The sequence below is a fragment of the Salvelinus namaycush genome, chromosome 20, assembly GCF_016432855.1.
Source record: "Salvelinus namaycush isolate Seneca chromosome 20, SaNama_1.0, whole genome shotgun sequence".
In the NCBI taxonomy this organism is placed as follows: Eukaryota; Metazoa; Chordata; class Actinopteri; order Salmoniformes; family Salmonidae; genus Salvelinus; species Salvelinus namaycush.
In genome coordinates, this window is record NC_052326.1 from 28,827,136 (window position 1) to 28,843,390 (window position 16,255).

The 16,255-nt window shown below is 46.8% G+C and overlaps 1 protein-coding gene across 1 annotated transcript; it reads right to left on the reverse strand.

Moving 5' to 3' along the window:
• Positions 1 to 925: 925 nt before the first annotated feature.
• On the reverse strand, positions 926 to 16,255 carry LOC120065210 (urocanate hydratase-like). The gene is made up of 19 exons (XM_039016008.1): positions 16,130 to 16,255; positions 11,763 to 11,893; positions 11,387 to 11,480; positions 11,199 to 11,258; positions 10,931 to 11,059; positions 10,482 to 10,543; positions 10,325 to 10,391; positions 10,057 to 10,200; positions 9,811 to 9,899; positions 9,572 to 9,634; positions 9,271 to 9,450; positions 5,675 to 5,772; positions 5,340 to 5,412; positions 5,071 to 5,260; positions 4,853 to 4,951; positions 4,382 to 4,481; positions 4,129 to 4,210; positions 1,492 to 1,591; positions 926 to 1,288 (listed from the first exon to the last, which is right to left on the reverse strand). The coding sequence occupies exons 1-19, from the start codon at positions 16,253 to 16,255 to the stop codon at positions 1,148 to 1,150; spliced, it is 2,028 nt and encodes a 675-aa protein (XP_038871936.1). The 3' UTR covers positions 926 to 1,147.

Below are 16,255 nucleotides of genomic sequence, written 5' to 3' on the forward strand. Positions count from 1 at the left end.
AGTGCACCAGTCCCTCCTGAAACAAAGCACCCCCGCAACATGATGCTGCCACCCCTTGGGATGGTGTTCTTCGGCTTGCAAGCCTCCCCCTTTTTCCACCAAACATAACGACGGTCATTATGGCCAAACAGTTCTATTTTTGTTTCATCAGACCAGAGGACATTTCTCCAAAAAGTACGATCTTTGTCCCCATGTGCAGTTGCAAACCGTAGTCTGGCTTTTTTATGGCGGTTTTGGAGCAGTGGCTTCTTCCTTGCTGAGCGGCCTTCAAGTTCTGTCGATATAGGACTCGTTTTACTGTGGATATAGATACTTTTGTACCTGTTTCCTCCAGCATCTTCACAAGGTCCTTTGCTGTTGTTCTGGGATTGATTTGCACTTTTTGCACCAAAGTATGTTCATCTCTAGGAGACAGAACGTGTCTCCTTCCTGAGCGGTTGAGTGGTCCCAGAGTGTTTATACTTGCGTACTATTGTTTGTACAGGTGAACGTGGTACCTTCAGGCATTTGGAAAATGCTCCCAACTATGAACTAGACTTGTGGAGGTCTACAATTTTCTTTCTGAGGTCTTGGCTGATTTCTTTTGATTTTTCCCTTGATGTCAAGCAAAGAGGCACTGAGTTTGAAGGTAGGCCTTGAAATACATCCACAGGTACACTGCCAATTGACTCAAATTATGTCAATTAGCCTATCAGAAGCTTCTAAAGCCATGACATAATTTTCAGGAATTGTCAAAGCTGTTTAAAGGCACAGTCAACTTAGTGTATGTATACTTCTGACCAACTGGAATTGTGATTCAGTGAATTATAAGTGAAATATTCTGTCTGTAAACAATTGTTGAAAAGTTACTTGTGTCATGCACAAAGTAGATGTCCTAACCGACTTGCCAAAACTATAGTTTGTTAACAAGAAATTTGTGGAGTGGTTGAAAAACAAGTTTTAATGAATCCAACCTAAGTGTATGTAAACTTCCGACTTCAACTGTATGATATCCATGATCAAGTGATCATCTTGGTTCTTCTCTTAATTCAGGACAATCTAGTATTGTGAATGGTGGTGTGGATTGACACAATGAATATTCTGTTTTGCGTCCTTGATCATGCTACTCCCTGTGACTAGCTAGCTTTGTTGTGAGCAGTGTGCTGATCTAGCCCTTCAGAGCCCTGTCTAACACATCTTCGTCCTGCACAGGGTAGGGCATAGTGACTCGAAGCTGCTTCTGCTCCTCCATGGTACGCTGGATGGTCTCATAGGCGTTGGAGTTCCCCGACCAGCACCGACGAGCCACCTGCAGGGATTAGGTGCCAGGGAGTTTTATGTCACTCAAGTATAAAACATAAATCCTTTATTAATAGGATCTGTGACACAATGCGATTTATATTACATGCACCCTTTCAACCTATTCTGTCATAATAATTCTAAGAACAGTATTTATGAATAGATATCCAAGACAGCTTCCCCCTCCAGTCCCCATTATCACCCCTCTCTCACCCCGTTAGAGACGTCCCAGTTGAGCATCAGACTGGCTCTCTTCGCTGCCTCCTCTGTCCCGTCCAGGAGCAGACCAAACCCTCCGTTCATCACCTCACCCCTGGAGAGAGACAAGAGACAGACAACACAGTCTGACTGAGCGGAGGAGGGAACATGACCGGGGCTCTAAACTGTGGTTCCATATTCAGATTAGGTAACTGTATTTGACCTTCGGGGAGAAACAACGACATTGAAAGATTGTCCATCCATGAGAAAGACCCCAACATTTTGGTTGTCAGGGGCACAATGTTTCCTAGTTAGTAATTGTCTTATAGGTTTTGGTCAGGAAAGCAAAGGCTAGCTTTTTCAAACAGAAAATTCCATCCTGTAGCTCTAACTGCAAAAAGTTTTGGGACACTGTAAAGTCCATGGAGAACAAGAGCACCTCCTCCCAGCTGCCCACTGCACTGAGGCTAGGCGACATGGTCACCACCGACAAATCCATGATAATCGAAAATTTCAATAAGCATTTCTCTACGGCTGGCCGTGCTTTCCTCCTGGCTACCCCAACCCCGGCCAAGAGCTCCGCACCCCTCGCAGCTATTTGCCCGAGCCTCCCCAGCTTCTCCTTCACCCAAATACAGATCGCAGATGTTCTGAAAGAGCTGCAAAACTTGGACCCGTACAAATCAGCTGGGCTAGACAATCTGGACCCTCTCTTTCTAAAATGATCCGCCGCCATTGTTGCAACCCCTATTACCAGTCTGTTCAACCTCTCTTTCATTTCGTCCGAGATCCCTAAAGATTGGAAAGCTGCCGCGGTCATCGCTCTCTTCAAAGGGGGTGACATTCTAGACCCAAACTGTTACAGACCTATATCCATCCTGCACTGCCTTTCTAAAGTCTTTGAAAGCGAAGTTAATAAACAGATCACTGACCATTTCGAATCCCACCGTACCTTCTCCGCTGTGCAATCCGGTTTCCGAGCTGGTCACGGGTGCACCTCAGCCACGCTCAAGGTACTAAACGATATCATAACCGCCATTGATAAAAGACAGTACTGTGCAGACATCTTCATTGACCTGGCCAAGGCTTTCGACTCTGTCAATCACCGTATTCTTATTGGCAGACTCAATAGCCTTGGTTTCTCAAATGACTGCCTCGCCTGGTTCACCAACTACTTCGCAGATAGAGTTCAGTGTGTAAAATCGGAGGGCCTGTTGTCCGGACCTCTGGCAGTCTCTACAGGGTTTAATTCTCGGGCCGACTCTTTTCTCTGTATATATCAACAATGTCGCTCTTGCTGCGGGTGATTCCCTGATCCACCTCTACGCAGACGACACCATTCTGTATACATCTGGCCCTTCTTTGGACACTGTGTTAACTAACCTCCAAACGAGCTTCAATACCATACAACACTCCTTCTATGGCCTCCAACTGCTCTTAAACGCTAGCAAAACCAAATGCATGCTTTTCAACCGTTCGCTGCCCGCACCCGCCCGCCCGACTAGCATCACTACTCTGGACGGTTCTGACCTAGAATACGTGGACAACTACAAATACCTAGGTGTCTGGCTAGACTGTAAACTCTCCTTCCAGACTCATATCAAACATCTCCAATCCAAAATCAAATCTAGAATCGGCTTTCTATTTCGCAACAAAGCCTCCTTCACTCACGCCGCCAAACTTACCCTAGTAAAACTGACTATCCTACCGATCCTCGACTTCGGCAATGTCATCTACAAAATAGCTTCCAATACTTTACTCAGCAAATTGGATGCAGTCTATCACAGTGCCATCCGTTTTGTTACCAAAGCACCTTATACCACCCACCACTGCGACCTGTATGCTCTAGTCGGCTGGCCCTCGCTACATATTCGTCACCAGACCCACTGGCTCCAGGTCATCTACAAGTCTATCCTAGGTAAAGCTCCGCCTTATCTCAGCTCGATAACAACACCCACCTGTAGCACGCGCTCCAGCAGGTATATCTCACTGGTCATCCCCAAAGCTAACACCTCATTTGGCCGCCTTTCCTTCCAGTTCTCTGCTGCCAGTGACTGGAACGAATTGCAAAAATCGCTGAAGCTGGAGACTTACATTTCCCTCACTAACTTTAAACATCAGCTATCTGAGCAGCTAACCGATCGCTGCAGCTGTACATAGTCCATCTGTAAATAGCCCACCCAATCTACCTACCTCATCCCCATATTGTTTTTATTTACTTTGCTGCTCTTTTGCACACCAATATCACTACTTACACACCATCATCTGCTCATCATCATCTGCTTATCTATCACTCCAATGTTAATCTGCTAAATTGTAATTACTTTGCTACTATGACCTATTTATTGCCATACCTCCTCATGCCATTTGCACACTCTATATATAGACTTTATTTTCTTTCTATTGTGTTATTGACTGTACTCTTGTTTATTCCATGTAACTCTGTGTTGTTGTTTCTGTCGCACTGCTTTGCTTTATCTTGGCCAGGTCGCAGTTGTAAATGAGAACTTGTTCTCAACTAGCTTACCTGGTTAAATAAAGTATATATATATAAAATATATATAGATTTTGGTCTCATAGATTTTTGTGTGCTATCCTATCCTTCTTTCTTCCTTCCTATCCCCAGTTTGAAAGGTGAAACTCAGATCTTACCAGCCGACCCCTCCACCGTTGTGCAGGGACACCCAGGTGGCTCCTCTGAATGCATCGCCTACAAAGTTCTGGACCGCCATGTCTGTCAGGGGGCAAGACAGGGACACAGTGACAAAGTCACACTTTCACACTTACACATACCCGAGTTCAGTCAAAGTGGATGATTTCTAGCCATCTAGACTAACACACTGACTAATATAATGATGATCATGACAAAATAATGTCTATCTAAATGATGTGCGCTCTAGTGTACCTGCACAGAAGGCAGAGCCGTCGTACACATTGGAGGTCTCTCTGAAGGGACTGTCTGTTCCACTGACGTCATGGTGGTCTCTACTGATGACCACAGGAGCCTGGACAGAAAACACACACAGTGTCACTGTGTCTGTTTGCCTACTGCTAGCTTACTGCTGGTCTCCGGGACCTGGAGGAGAAGGTAGGCTAAGTGGTGAACACACACACTCTCCCACTGTCTCTCTCAGACACACACACACACACACACACACACACACACACACACACACACACACACACACACACACACACACACACACACACACACACACACACACACACACACACACACACACACACACACACACACACACACACACTCTCTATCACCATAGATTTACCTACCCACTGACTGGACACCAACCAAAACATTTAAATTTATATGAACATATAAACAACCATAACATAGAGATGGGTAAGTAAGACTTGCCGAAACTCTCCTATCAGCAATAGCTTGATTGATGGCCAAGGCAATACACACACGGCCTTTCTGGTCTGAGTAGAGGATTCTGGCTTGGGAGCCCACCACCTACACACAGAGAACATTCAGAAATGGCATTGGCAGTTGTATAATACATTTCTTATTTATCTAGTATCAGGATATTAATGATTAACATTGTGTCTTATATGTGTCCTATTAATTAATACCATGCTGTGTTTTCCGGCCTCACGGATCCAGCGGATGTTGTCGTTGTACTGCTGTCGCACACGCTCAGTCACATTGGCGCTGATCTCCTCCAGGACAGTGGCGGCGATGTCATCAGTCAGTGTCAGGTCACGGGGGTCACCGGAGGTGCAGACCCAGCGGAATGGTCCGAAGCCCAGGGAGAAGATGTCACTGCAGAGTGGTCAAGGGTTAGGGCCAAGAGTTTGACCTGATCATGTGACCTGACCAGAAAACTCACCCTGTCACTCACCCCATGATGTGTTGGACGTAGGATGGATAGCGGAACTCTGTCGCTCCGCCTCCCTCCTTCTCTACCTCCGCTCCTGAAGAAAGAAAGAAATGAACACAAACCTAGATGTTATCAAACTGGAGAGGATTGTGGACATCACTAGAGATGCTGTGTTCAGTCTATTCTTCAGCATGTGTATCGGGACCTTAAAGTTACCCCTTAGCATTAACCACAGATCTTGGATCACATTACCTTACTCCCAATGCTAATATTAACCATTAGGGGGGTGATATAATATCCGACCCTGTGTCAGTGAATCAGTATGGTGGTGGTGGTGGTTTAACTGTAGGACTCACCTGCTCTCTGGGCCTCCAGGAGGAAGGCGTTGCCATAGTCCCAGAAGAACATCCCTGCCTCAGACAGCTTGTTGATGGCAGCTACCTGTCTACAAAGGCTGGGGGAGAGGATGGGAAGACCACCACAAGTTAGAGAACAACCCCCTCAACCTTAACCACAAACAGATCAGGGGTCTCCAACTCAATCATGGTAATTCTTGATGAATAGTTGATTTTCTGAATCAGTTGTTTGATGTGTGACTGGGATGGAACCATAGATAGCACACCCAGTAGCTCTGCAGGACCAGAATTGGAGCAGACGCCTGAATTAGACCAACTGTCACGAATACCACCGAAGGTGGCTCCCCTTCCTGTTCGGGTGGCGCTCGGCGGTCGTCGTCGCCGGTCTACTAGCTGCCACCGATCCCTTTTTCCTTTTCGTTTGTTTTGTCTAATTGTCTTCACCTGTTCTTTGTTGGGGTTTTGGGATGGGTGTTATTTAAGTTCGTTTAGCCCGCTGGTGTTTGTGCGGGCTTGTTGTTATTTTGACGTATGTGGTGTTTGTGTTCTTTTGGGTTTTCGCTGTCCGGTATTTTTGTAACTATGGTTTTGGGTTTGTTGCACCTGTGTTTTGGGCTTCACCCATGTTTGTGACTAGTTACTTTACGAAAGGACATTAAAGCGTTTTTCCCGTTCTACCTTCTGCTCTCTGCGTCTAACTCCACACCCATCACTCAGACGTTACAGAAGCCTGCACCCCGATATGGAGTCAGCAGGAGCAGCGACCACCCCTCTCCCCACGATGGAGGAGAGAGTCCTTCATCATACGTCCATCCTCCATAGCATAGGATGGATCAAATGATGGAGAGGATGGATCGTTGGGAGAGGAGTGGTCTCCCTACTACCCCACCTACCCTCCCACCAGCAACTCTACCATCTCCTCCAGCGGGATCCGGTGCCAGCGCTCTGCGTATCACGCCTCCGAGGGAGTACGATGGAGCGGCGGCGGGGTGCCAGGGATTCCTGTTACAACTAGAGCTCTACCTGGCCACCGTTCGGCCGGCTCCCTCGGACGAGGAGAGCGTGAGTGTCCTCGTCTCCTGCCTGACGGGTAGAGCCCTGGAGGGGGCCAATGCCGTCTGGAACGGGCCCGACTCAGCGAAGGGCCACAACCCGGAGTTCACCCGCCGTTTCCGGGCCGTGTTTGATCATCCTCCGGAGGGCCGAGCGGCGGGTGAGAGGTTGTTCCATCTCCGGCAGGAGATGAGGAGCGCGCAGGACTTCGCGCTGGAATTCCGGACCTTAGCCGCTGGAGCGGGGTGGAACGACAGGGCCCCGATAGACCATTACAGGTGTAGCCTAAGAGAGGACGTCCGCAGGGAGCTGGCTTGTCGGGACACTACGCTCAGCTTGGATGAGCTGATCGACATGTCCATCCGGCTAGACCATCTGCTTCTGCTCGCGGACGTTCTGAAAGGGTCCTGTCAGTTCCACCTCCTGGCCCTCCCGCTCCCATCCCGATGGAGCTAGGGGGGGCTGCATCTAGGGAGACCGGAGGAGGAGGCTCCTCCTGTACCCATTGTGGCCGGAGAGGGCACACTTCCGGTCGGTGCTGGAGGAGTCCATCTGGGAGTCGAGGGGGTCACCCCAGGTGAGTCAGCACCACACTCTCCCAGAGCTTCCTGTTGGTCACATGTTTTTGTTAATTTGTTTTCTGAAGTTTTTCCCCTCTCTCCAGCATAAGGCGCTAGTCGATTCAGGCGCAGCGGGGAGTTTTATAGATCGCGGACTCGCTCAGAGGTTGAGGATTCCGTTAGTTAAGGTAGAACCCCCCTTCCCTGTGCACTCCTTAGATAGTCGACCATTAGGGTCAGGGCTGGTCAGGGAGGCCACGATTCCTCTGGAGATGATTACGCAGGGGAATCATAAGGAGCGGATTAGTCTGTTCCTTATCGATTCACCTGCGTTTCCGGTGGTGCTGGGGATTCCCTGGCTGGCTATACACAATCCTAGGATTTTGTGGAAACAGGGAGCTCTCCAGGGGTGGTCTGATGAGTGTTCAGGCAGGTGTTTAGGAGTTTCCATCGGTGCGACAACGGTGGAGAGTCCAGACCAGGTTTCCACCGTGCGCATTCCTGCTGAGTATGCCGATTTGGCTATCGCCTTAAGTAAAAAGAAGGCGACCCTTTTACCACCTCATCGACAGGGGGATTGCGTGATAAACCTCCAGGTAAACGCTGCACTCCCCAGGAGTCACGTGTATCCTTTGTCCCAGGAGGAGACGTTTCCTATGGAGACATATGTCACGGAAGCCCTGGGACAGGGGTACATTTGGCCCTCCATGTCACCTGTCTCCTCGAGTTTCTTTTTCGTGAAGAAAAAGGATGGTGGTTTGCGTCCGTGTATTGATTATCGAGGTCTAAATTCTATCACTGTGGGTTTCAGTTACCCACTACCTCTCATCGCTACGGCGGTGGAATCATTTCACGGGGCGCGATTCTTCACGAAACTGGACCTCAGGAGCGCGTATAATCTGGTGCGTATTCGGGAGGGAGATGAGTGGAAAACCGCGTTTAGTACCACATCTGGCCATTATGAGTACCTCGTCATGCCGTACGGGTTAAAGAATGCTCCAGCCATCTTTCAATCCTTTGTTGATGAGATTCTCAGAGACCTGCACGGACAGGGTGTAGTGGTGTATATTGACGACATCTTGATTTACTCCGCTACACGCACCGCGCATGTGTCTCTGGTACGCAAGGTTCTTGGGCGATTGCTGGAGCATGACCTGTACGTGAAGGCGGAGAAATGTGAGTTTTCCAAATGAGCCGTTTCCTTCCTGGGTTATCGCATTTCCACCTCGGGGGTGGTAATGGAGGGTGACCGCGTCAAGGCCGTGCGTAATTGGCCGACTCCGACCACGGTTAAGGAGGTGCAGCGGAGTTTAGGGTTTGCCAATTACTACCGGAGGTTTATCCGGGGCTTTGGCCAAGTAGCGGCTCCTATTACCTCACTGCTGAAGGGGGGGCCGGTGCGTTTGCAGTGGTCAGCAAAGGCGGACGGAGCTTTCCGTCGTTTAAAGGCTCTGTTCACCGACGCGCCAGTGTTGGCGCATCCGGACCCTTCTTTGGCATTCATCGTAGAGGTGGACGCATCCGAGGCTAGGGTTGGAGCGGTGCTCTCACAGCTCTCGGGTACGCCACCGAAGCTCCGCCCCTGTGCTTTTTTTTCAAAGAAGCTCGGGCCAGCGGAGCGGAATTATGATGTGGGGGATAGGGAGCTGTTGGCCATGGTTAAGGCCCTGAAGGTGTGGAGACACTGGCTTGAGGGTGCTAAGCACCCTTTCCTCATCTGGACTGACCACCGTAACCTGGAGTATATCCGATCAGCTAGGAGACTGAATCCTCGTCAGGCAAGTTGGGCCATGTATTTCACCCGATTGTTGCACCTGTGTTTTGGGCTTCACCCATGTTTGTGACTAGTTACTTTACGAAAGGACATTAAAGCGTTTTTCCCGTTCTACCTTCTGCTCTCTGCGTCTGACTCCACAACCATCACTCTCCAGACGTTACACCAACTGCCTACAAAAAAGGTAAGGTACAGCATCAAGGTCTGACCTCTCATGGACCATGGTTTTGAAGCGTGCTGGGTCTGTGGCCATGAGCTGTTTGGCCTGGTGGAGGCTGAGCTGAGCTGGGTAGTACCCTCCACTGAAGGGGTTGTGGAGGGAGGTCTGGTCTGAGCCCAGGTCCACCAGCAGCTCTCCTGTCCTCTCATACTCCGTCAACAGACGCTCCCTGGCAGAGAAGGAAACAAGGGATCCCAAAGGTATTTATACTAATAGTGACTGAGGTGTAGGTGCCCCATATAGACATGGTATTACTTAAGTCCAGCCCTTGGTTGACATCCCATACTTACCATAAGTCCACAACGTTGCCATGGTAACCCAAGCTGAGGGGAGTCTTGGATCTCTTGGCTTCTCTGTAGAATACAAAATCAGAGGGACGATCTGATAAATCACATAACGTAAACACACAGGTGCTAAAGTCATGACGTGTGTGTGTGTGTGTGTGTGTGTGTGTGTGTGTGTGTGTGTGTGTGTGTGTGTGTGTGTGTGTGTGTGTGTGTGTGTGGTGTGTGTCTTTATCTTCTATTACCTAATGCGTTGGATGCAGTGTTCTATGTCACTGGTTACCTCCATTAACCAGCCTTGCTCATGTCTCTTCCTCAGGGGCACCTCATCTACCTAAACAGGATCCATGCAAAACACAATCACATATCACATTAACACACACCCCAACTCTCTCCATCACACAAAAACTAAACAGACATCGCTACCATCACATAGGTAGATTAACAGCAGGGAGGGTGTTATTGGCCAATAACAAAGTAAACACACTGACCTCGGCAATGACCCCCACACAGCCAGCGATGACAGCAGCCTTGGCTTGTGCCCCGCTCATTCCCCCCAGCCCCGATGTCACCAACACCCGCCCCCTCAGGTCATCAGACCCCAGATACCTCCGCCCTGCATTCAACACTGTCAGCTAAAGAAGGAGGGAGAGAGAGAGACGGGAAGGAGAGGAAAGAGAGACAGACACAATGTTAAGACAACTTCAATGTGAGTTTCAAAGGGGATAGTGCCCTCTACTGTTGACTGTGAGAACTTACCATGGTGCCATGGACAATCCCCTGAGGCCCAATGTAGCAGTAGCTACCAGCAGTCATCTGACCATACCTAGGAAAACAAACAAAAAACACATCTTTGGGGGGTTAAAAAAACTATGAATGGGTAAAAAAAACGAACTGGGTTATATTTGTTACTTACATTGATACACCCAAAGCAAACATCTTCTCATACTGCTCTCTGGAGGAGTAGTTTGGAATGACCTGAGAGGGAGCGAGAGAGAGGATGGGAGGATGATGGCAGAGAGAAGGAGGGAGATCAAACTGGGAAAACCTAAATGGTAACGCCAAATCAGTATCTAACTGAAATGCTGTAGAGCACAGTCTTAGAAAAAAGGTGCTATCTAGAATCTAAAAGGGTTCTTCGGATGTCCCCATAGCAGAACCCTTTGAAGAACCCTTTTTGGTTCTAGATATAACCATTTTGGTTCAAGGTAGAACCATTTTTGGTTCTATGTAGAATCCTTTCCACAGAGGGTTTTACCTGGAACCAAAAAGGGTTCTACTATGGGGACAGCTGAAGAAGCCTTTTGGAACCCTTTTTTTCCAAGAGTATAGTGAGGAGAGGCTGAGGGAGGGATGTGTGGTTACCATGCCGTTGGTAATGATAGCGCGGGGGGAGGAGGGCAGGCTGGGGAACAGCCCCGCTGGATGACCACTGTACATGACCAGAGTCTGCTCCTCTGTCATCTCACTCAGGTAGTACATCACCAGGCGGAACTACACACAAACACACATACGCAAAGATATAGAGCGATTAATTAAATTCGGTCTCCACGTCGTACAAATAAAATTACATACACATTACCATACACAGATATCTACATAATGCCATCATAATTGCATGTTCTGTGCTTACCTGGGCCCAGTTACTGAACACCTGTCCATTTCCCCCATAGGTAACCAGCTCCTGGGGAAACTGGAGAGCAGAGCATGGGAAGATGATAAAGCAGCCATAGATAGCGTGACTTAGGTGGATTAATACATTGTTTTAGTTAAATTAAATAAAGTGAGCTGTTGTGTACAGTATGTGAGAGTGGTGGTTACCTGGGCAACTGCATGGTCCAGGTTGTTCATGATCATGAGCATGATGGAGGCAGCTTGGCGTGTACGACAGGGGTACTGATCTATAGGGTAGGCCCTGAGGACACACGCACGCCCGTGCAGTACATGCACACACACACACACACACACACACACACACACACACACACACACACACACACACACACACACACACACACACACACACACACACACACACACACACACACACACACACACACACACACACACACACACACACACACACACACAAGGACTGATCAGGGTGTGGTAGACCATATCACGGCATCAACAGATAAAGAGGAATACTACAGATGGGGAGATGAGAGGTGGTGTTAGGTGATTATACTGTACGTACCTCATATGTATGAGGGGGCAGAAGCGGTACATGTAGATGTGTCCATACTGCCTGAGCTCCTGGGCGAATTCAGCAGCCAGGATGTTGTGGTGGGAGGGGGGAAAGTAGCGCAGGACATTCCTCAGGGCCAGCTAGAGAGGGGGAGTAGATGAGGAGGTGAGATCAGAGTTCAGAATGGGGTGGCCCTCTTCTTCTTTTGCATCCTTTTCCCCCTAACTTTCTGGTCATTTGTGTTTCACTCCCACTCTCTATCCATGAAAGCACTCACTCTTATCTCTCTTAATCATTGACAGTGCCCTTTGCTCCCAAACATTAGCGAAGCTGATAGAAGGTTCTGAGGGGATGAACCAACGCTGTCTCCTACCCTTAAGCCAAAACATTCCACTGTGCTGAGTATGTGAACCGTGCTTTATTGATCCCAATAGATTGAATAAAATAATTCACATGCACTGTGCGTTGTTGTGTTCTGTGTCCTCAAGTTTCTCCAACAGTATGTGGATACAACATTCCACAAGCTTGAATCTCAACCCCTTCAGCTTTAAAGATTCACTCTCAACGAGTAATAAAACATTGGGTATGATTTTACACATTAACTGCCAATTCCTATCTTTATTACATTCACAATCACTCTACCTCTGTCTGGATCAGGTAAGACAAGCAAATACCTTTTTATAGCGGCAAAAAGCAAACTACAACAAAAATGTGGGGATATACACTAGTATATCCCCACATTTATACAAAACATTAAGAACACCTGCTATTTCCATGACATAGACTGACCAGGTGAATCCAGGTAAAAGCTATGATCCCTTATTGATGTCACTTGTTAATAAATCAACTTCAATCAGTGTAGATGAAGGGAAGGAGAAAGGTTAAAGAAGATAAAGATTTTTAAGCCTTGAGACAATTGTGACATGGATTGTAAGATGGCGCTGATAGAGATGGCAGCTTCGCTTCAAGTCCTTAGGAAACTGTGCAGTATTTAGTTTTTTTATGTATTATTTCTTACATTGTTAGCCCAGAAAACATGAACTGTTATTGCATACAGCTGGGAAGAACTATTGTATATCAGAGAGACGTCAACTTACCAGCACAAACAGCACTACGACCAGGAATACGACTTTCCCAAAGCAGAACCTTTGTCTGCACCTCCTAGGGCATTTGAACTGATTCCAGAGGCCGACCCAAAACAATGCCATCGGAGGAGAGGGTGCTGGAGCGGTCTTCTAGTGAATCTTCGGATGCGCGCACACCACCCACCGCTTCCAAGTATATTACTCTCTAATATCCAGTCCTTAGTTCACTTCTCTAGGGTAGGGGGCAGCATTCGGAATTTTGGATGAAAAGCATGCCCAAATTAAACTACCTGCTTCTCGGGCCCAGAAGATATGATATGCATATAACTGGTAGATTTGGATAGAAAACACTCTAAAGTTTCCAAAACTGTTAAAATAGTGTCTGTGAGTATAACAGAACTGATTTGGCAGGCAAAAGCCTGAGAAAAATCAATTCGGGAAGTAGTTTTTTTGTTGTTGTAGTTTTCTATTCAATGCCATTACAGTATCTATTGACTTAGGACTCAAATTGCAGTTCCTATGCCTTCCACTAGATGTCAACAGTCTTTAGAAATTGTTTCAGGCTTACATTCTGAAAAATTAGGAAGTAAGAGCAGTCTGAATGAGTGGACCCTAAAGTGTCACAGAGGTTTTTCATGCGCACGACCGAGAGAGTGCCTTTCTTGTTTACCTTTTATATTGACGACGTTATTGTCCGGTTGAAATATTATCGATTATTTAGGCTAAAAACAACCTGAGGATTGAATATAAACATCGTTTGACATGTTTCTATGAACTTTACGGATACAATTTGGATTTTTTGTCTGCCTGATTTGACTGCGTTTCAGCCTGTGGATGAAGAAAACGTGCGAACAAAACTGAGGTTTTTGGATATAAAGAGACTTTATCGAACAAAAGGAACATTTATTGAGTAAATGAATGTCTGCAGTGTGCAACCATATGAAGATCATCAAAGGTAAGGGATTAATTGTATTTCTATTTCTGACTTGTGTAACTCTTCTACTTGGCTGGTTACTGTTTGTAATGATTTGTCTGCTGGGCTATGTTCTCAAATAATCGTAAGGTATGCTTTCGCCGTAAAGCATTTTTAAAATCTGACGTGGTTGGATTCACAAGAAGTTAATCTTTAAACGTATATAAAATATGTTTTGTTTTCTGAATTTTTATTATGAGTATTTCTGTATTTGAATTTGGCGCCCAGCAGTTTCACTGGCTGTTGAAGAGGTGGGACGCTAACGTCTCACGTACCCAAGAGAGGTTAACAAAGTCGATGAAATTAGGGCAAGAGTTGCTTTCCAAAGAGATATCCGGGATTGTAACATACTCTGTTTCACGGAGACATGGCTAGCTGGGGACATGCTGTCGGAGTTCGTACAGCCAACGGGATTTTCAGTGCATTGCGCCGAAAGGAACAAACATCTCTCTGGTAAGAAGAAGGGCGGGAGTGTTTCATGATATAATCGTAACAACATACAAGAACTCAAGTCCTTTTGTTCACCTGACCTAGAATTCCCCACAATCAAATGCCGACCGTATTATCTCCCAAGAGAACTCTCCTCGGTTATCGTCACAGCCGTGTATATCCCCCCGCAAGTGGATACCAAGACGGCCATCAAGGAACTTCACTGGACTAAAGGCAAACTGAAAACCATATATCCTGAGGCTGCATTTATTGTAGCTGGGGATTTTAACAAAGCTAATCTGAGAACAAGGCTACCTAAATTATATCAGCATATCGATTGCAGTACACGAGTGAGTAACACACTTGACCACTGCTACTCTAACTTCCGCGATGCATACAAGGCCCTCCCCCGCCCTCCTTTTGGCAAATCTGACCATGACTCCATCTTGTTGCTTCCCTCCTATAGACATAAACTAAAACAGGAAGCGCCCGTGCTTAGGTCTATCCAACACTGGTCTGACCAATCAGAATCCACGCTTCAAGATTGCTTCGATTACGTGGCCTGGGATATGTTCCGGGTAGCCTAAGACAATAACATTGACGTATACGCTGACTCGGTGAGCGAGTTTACAAGGAAATGTATTGGAGATGTTATACCCACTGTGACTATTAAACACAACTGTAGGCCTCTCCAGAGGGCGGTGCGGTCTGCACAACAGATCATCGGGGGTAAACTACCTGCCCTCCAGGACACCTACAACACCCGATGTCACAGGAAGGCAAAAAATATCATCAAGGACAATAACCACCCAAGCCACTGCCTGTTCACCCCGCTTCCATCCAGAAGGCGAGGTCAGTACAGGTGATCAAAGTTGGGACAGAGAGATTGAATAACAGATGCTATCTCAAGGCTATCAGATTGTTAAACAGCCACCACTAGCACAGAGAGGCGGCTGCCTACCTACAGACTTGATATCATTGGCCACTTTAATAAATGGAGCACTAGTCACTTTAATAATGACACTTTAAGGATGTTTACATATCTTGCATTACTCATTTCATATGTACAGTTTATACTGTATACTGCATCCTTCACTATCTATTATTTACTATCTATTGCATCTTAGCCGCTCTGTCACTGCTCATCCACATATTTTATATTTATATATCCTCATCCCATTCCTTTATTAGATTGTGTGTATTATGTTTTGTTGTGGAATTTGTTAGATATTAGGTTTTGTTGTGGAATTGTTAGATATTACCTGTTAGATACTGCTGCACCGTCGGATCTAGAAGCATACGCATTTTGTTACACTCGCAATAACATCTGCTAACCATGTGTATGTGACCAATAACATTTTATTTTATTTGATTTAATTGTGATTGTGTGCCATTCAGAGTGTCAATGGGCAAGACAAAAGATTTAAGTGCCTTTGAACTGGGTATAGTAGTAGGTGCCAGGCGCACTGGTTTGTGTCAAGAACTGCAATGCTGCTAGGTTTTTCACTCTCAATAGTTTCCCGTGTGTATCAAGAATGGTCCACCACCCAAAGGACACAACTGTGCAACGTATTGGAATCAAAATAGGCCATATAGAGTCCATGCCCCGACAAATTGAGGCTGTTCTGAGGGCAAAAGGGGGTCGGGTTTGGTATACTTAGTGTAGATGTATAATCATCTTGTGAAGATATGCATCTTTGGTCTAGTTTACTACTAACATACCACATTAAAAGCATCATGGTTTCACTCATAGATATACAGAGAGGCCTTAAAAGCAAAAATACTTCAGTATTGCAATACTAAATCTGCAGATAAATCCCTGAGTATGACGTCAATGCTCGTTGACACGTTCTGCATTCAGAGATGTGACAGTACGTCTGTGGACTCACCCTCTCCTCCTCTGGAGTGAGGTTGGGCATCCTGACGGGTGCATGTGGCACACTGGGGTCCCGGCCCCGATTGGATGGCATGGGGTCCAGAGGCAGGCCGCTACACAACTCCTTCAGGTTTGACAT

Coding starts and splice junctions, on each gene's coding strand:
- LOC120065210 (XM_039016008.1), bottom strand. CDS start 16,255: ATGTCAAACCTGAAGGAGTTGTGTAGCGGCCTGCCTCTGGACCCCATG. Junction 9,900..10,056: donor GTGTGGGGGTCATTGCCGAG/GTCAGTGTGTTT, acceptor GATCCTGTTTAG/GTAGATGAGGTGCCCCTGAG. Junction 9,451..9,571: donor GGCAACGTTGTGGACTTATG/GTAAGTATGGGA, acceptor CTTCTCTGCCAG/GGAGCGTCTGTTGACGGAGT.